This window comes from Parus major, chromosome 11, assembly GCF_001522545.3.
Source record: "Parus major isolate Abel chromosome 11, Parus_major1.1, whole genome shotgun sequence".
Classification (NCBI taxonomy): domain Eukaryota; kingdom Metazoa; phylum Chordata; class Aves; order Passeriformes; family Paridae; genus Parus; species Parus major.
In genome coordinates, this window is record NC_031780.1 from 7,214,934 (window position 1) to 7,219,027 (window position 4,094).

A 4,094-nucleotide genomic window follows, 5' to 3' on the forward strand; every position below is an offset into this window, starting at 1 on the left:
CCCTGGCTGCCCACCCCCACCAGGGCTGCCAGGTCCCTCAACAACAGATGGCCCCTCCCAGGCCAAGAAGAAGAGGACAGTGAAGCTCTTCTGGAAGGAGCTGAAGCAGCTGGATGGCACTGTGGGGCCTGGCAAGTTTGGCATGGGGACACTCTGGGCATCCCTGCAGAATGTTGAGGTCAATGCTGCCAAACTGGAGCATCTCTTTGAGTCACGGTCAAAGGAAACACCAACCTCAAAGGTACCGGTGGACACCCATTGGCCAAGGGGACTTGAAGGGTGGGAGAAAGGCTGTGGGTTTCTGTGGGGACCCTCAGCATGCATGGTAACCCCTACCCTATATCAAGGATGGGCACCAGAAGCCTGGCGGCTCGGTGGGGATGATTAGGGGCAGTGAAGAGATTTGGTTTGGCTCACTGCCTGATCTATGTTTGGTTCCCTGTGTTCATAAGTTCATGAAGGCGAGCCCTTTGCCTGGCTGTTCCCATCCATCCTGTCCTCTTTGCAGAAAGCCATTGATGGGAAGAAAGTGGTGGTGGTGTTGGACCCCAAGAGGAGCAATGCCATCAACATTGGCCTCACTGTGCTGCCGCCCATCCATATAATCAAGACAGCTGTGCTCAGCTTTGATGAGTTTGCAGTCAGTAAGGAAGGGATTGAGGTGAGCACAAAAGAAGCAAGCTCAGCTCCTGTGAGGTCCTCAGCAGGTCATTGCCCCAGGCTGGGAGATGTCCATGCCATGATGCCTGGGGTGACATATCCCATGTACGGAGTCTGACATATCCCTCTTTCCCTGCTCCAGAAAATCCTAACCATGGTCCCAACTGAGGAGGAAAAACAGAAGATCCAGGAGGCCCAGCTGGCCAATCCTGATGTGCCTTTGGGCACTGCAGAGCAGTTCCTGCTCTCTCTGTCTTCCATCAGTGATGTCACTGCCAGGCTCCAGCTCTGGGCCTTCAAGCTGGACTATGAGAGCCTGGAGCAGGTACGGAGCCATGTACCCGTCTCCCTCCTGCTCTCCCATGGCTGACACCCCAGCAGTGCTAAGCACTGAGCCAAGCATGTTTCTGGTGAGGACCAGTTATATCCAAACATGGGAGGTACCATCCTGGCTGGGGATGGGCTGCAGGTCCTCAAGGCAAGCATGGGCTTGGATTGATTAGGAGGTGGTTATCCTCATGGGTGAATGCTGAAGCTCCCAAGGGAGACAGTGACCAAGGAATCTCACCTGCTTTTCCCCTCACCCAGGAGATCGCAGAGCCGCTCTTTGATCTGAAGGTAGGCATGGAGCAGCTGGCCAGAAATCACACATTCAAGTGCATCTTGGCCACACTGCTGGCCATGGGCAACTTCTTGAATGGTTCCCAGGTGAGGAGCAGGGTGAGGACCCGCCGTGGTGTGTGGGGACCCAGAAGGGTCTGTGGGGAGGTAGTGGTGGGGACCCAGTGGGTTTGCAGACCGGAGGTCTGCTGGAGTAGGGAGGAGTCCCTGCTGAGTCCATTGGGTTTCAGAGCAGAGGCTTTGAGCTCGGCTACCTGGAAAAGGTCTCGGAAGTGAAGGACACGGTGCACCGGCAGTCCCTGCTCTACCATCTCTGCCAGATGGTGGTAGAGAAGTTCCCAGAAACCACTGACCTCTACTCAGAAATTGCCTCTATCACCCGCTCTGCCAAGGTGAGGCAACGCAGGTGTCACACGGGCAAGGGGAGGGTGTGGGTCCTGTGGCTGCCCAGCTACACCAGTATGGCCAAGGACTGACATCTCACTCATCAAAGGTTGACTTTGAAGAGCTGGCCAACAGCCTGGTGCAGCTGGAGCGGAGGTGCAGGGCCTCCTGGCACAACCTGAAGGTGATTGCCAAGCATGAGACCAAGCCAGTGCTGAAGACCAAGCTGACAGAGTTCCTCAAGGACAGCACCCAGCGCATCATTGTCCTGAAGGTGGTGCACAGGCGTATCCTCAACAGGTTGGTGGCTTAGGGACACAGCAGGAACCTTGCAGTTCTGTTGCTGGCCCTCTGTGACTGACTTTCCCATAGGTTTCACTCCTTCCTGCTGTACCTGGGGTACCCAGTGAGTGTGGCACGGGACATGAAGGTGACATCCATCTGCAAATTGCTGCAGGAGTTTGCCCTGGAGTACCGCACCTGCTGGGAGCGCGTCCTGCAGCAGCAGAAGAAACGCGCCGCCCACCGCGAGCGCAACAAAACCCGGGGACGGCTCATCACCGAGGTACAGGGACACTCAGCTGGGTGCCACCAGGAGGTGATGCTCCCCATGTCCCCAACACCAACCTCTCCTCCTATTGCAGACTGAGAAATTCTCTGGCATTGCCGAGGCAGTTCTGCCGTCTGCCGTGGTGTCCAGCAGCCCCAGGGAGCAGATGGAAGCAGGTCACGAGAGCATGAAGATTGTGCTGACTTTCCCCACAGATATCCCTGCCCGCCGCAGCCGAGGCAGCCAGGGTAGGAGCAGGATGGCAAAAGAACACAAGGAATGCCCAGCTGGTTGGGAATGGCTGGTGCCAGCATCCTCATTGTCCCCATGCAGGAACAGGGCATGGCACTCCAACCCAGGGCTCTCCAGCCCAGGAGGATGTTCCCAGCTCCCCCGATGATGCTTCAGATGAAATCATGGACCAGCTGGTGAAATCTGTGACTCACAATGCCAACCCCCGACCCTGCCCTAACAAGGAGCGCAGGAGGTCCCGTGGCAATAGAAAGTCATGTAAGTCCCATCTCTCAGTCCTTGTGCCCTGTTCCATCTCTGTTCCCATGCTCTGTCCCTGTACTCTGTCCCATTTCCATGTCCCTGACCCATCTCTACCTCCCTGCCCAGATGCTTTTTCCCAGCTCCGTGTCCCTGTCCCCTTACCCGTTCCCATCTTTTTGTCTCTGTTGCTATGGCCTGTCCCATCTCTATCTCTCTCTTCCCAGTCCCCATACTCCCTCTCATCTCTGTCCCTGTCTTCTGTTCCATCTCTATGTCTCTATACTCTGTCTGTATGCCTCGTCTCATCCCCATGTCTCTGTGCTCTGTCCCCATGCCTTGTCCTTTGTGTCCTTGTTTCCATGCCATGCCTGGCTTCTTCCCATGGGCCACCCATGACTTGCCATGCTGAGCCCACCAGACAGGATGTACCCTGAGACCAGTCCATGCCACAGGCCCATTACCCTAGCCCTACTTGGACAGGCCCCCAGTGCATGGGGACCCTGGCACCCAGTGCTGCTTGTGCTGCGAGTGCCACACTCTCCTCTTCCTGCAGTGCGGCGGACACTGAAGAGCGGGCTCAGCGATGACCTGGTGCAGGCACTGGGCCTGGGCCGGGCGCCTGGCATGGAGGTTTGAGGGGGCTGAGGGGGCTCTTGCTGCTCCCCACTGCCAGCAGCCCCAGGGCAGAACGTGTTGGCAGCCCCTGCGGTTCCAGGATAGGCACACTCTGCACCTTTGGCCTCGCCTCACTTTTCCCTGCTGGCCTCCAGCTCTCAGAGGTGCAGGCAGCAGGATGGGAGCGATGCTCCAGAGCTGCTCCATGCCAACCGGGATGGAGGATGCTCCGCACTCATGCTTGGAGGCTTGAGGTTCATCTTCTCAACAGTATTAGAAGGGTCGAGGGGCTGGACCCAGACCCCCTCTGGGAACTAGGTCTGGCCCATGGCCGCTGTGGCAATAAAATGATCTGATATGCTGTCAGCGTCTCTTGTTCCTGTACCTGAGAGGCCAGAATGATGTGATACTCCCTCTCTGGCCAAGCCAATATCCCTTCTCCTGCATCCCCAACCCTGCTGCCTGGGGCAAGCACTCAGCCAGCCCTGTAGCTTGTAGGCACCATTGTCCCTCTGGGGATAGCACGATCCCCTCTGTAGCAGGACAGCTGGGGGACTTTTCCAGAAGGAGCAAGGACTGCTGCCAGTCTCAAGGCTACATGCTCAAGGACAGGAGCAGCAGCTTGAGCACAAGGCCACAGCACAGTAAAATTGTCTCACACCTCACCTCTCCTTTACAAACTTGTCCTGGGGGGTTTAGCGAGACTCAGACCTGGGTGAGAGGAAGGGTGGTTGTTCCTCTCTAGGAAGAAGGTCCAGGGCACAGCAGG

At 57.0% G+C, this 4,094-nt stretch overlaps 1 protein-coding gene across 1 annotated transcript in view; it reads left to right on the forward strand.

Moving 5' to 3' along the window:
• The window catches only part of FHOD1 (formin homology 2 domain containing 1), a 16,710-nt gene extending 13,024 nt beyond the window's left edge, over nucleotides 1-3,686 (forward strand). The window contains exons 16-25 of the mRNA XM_019008022.2: nucleotides 1-241; nucleotides 509-661; nucleotides 803-985; nucleotides 1,249-1,368; nucleotides 1,512-1,673; nucleotides 1,775-1,965; nucleotides 2,038-2,230; nucleotides 2,310-2,463; nucleotides 2,549-2,725; nucleotides 3,264-3,686. The exon at nucleotides 1-241 is cut by the window's left edge and continues 21 nt beyond it. Of these exons, the coding sequence (XP_018863567.1) occupies nucleotides 1-241; nucleotides 509-661; nucleotides 803-985; nucleotides 1,249-1,368; nucleotides 1,512-1,673; nucleotides 1,775-1,965; nucleotides 2,038-2,230; nucleotides 2,310-2,463; nucleotides 2,549-2,725; nucleotides 3,264-3,346 (1,657 nt within the window). The 3' untranslated portion in view covers nucleotides 3,347-3,686. The remainder of the gene's footprint in view (nucleotides 242-508; nucleotides 662-802; nucleotides 986-1,248; nucleotides 1,369-1,511; nucleotides 1,674-1,774; nucleotides 1,966-2,037; nucleotides 2,231-2,309; nucleotides 2,464-2,548; nucleotides 2,726-3,263) is intronic.
• Nucleotides 3,687-4,094: the final 408 nt, after the last annotated feature.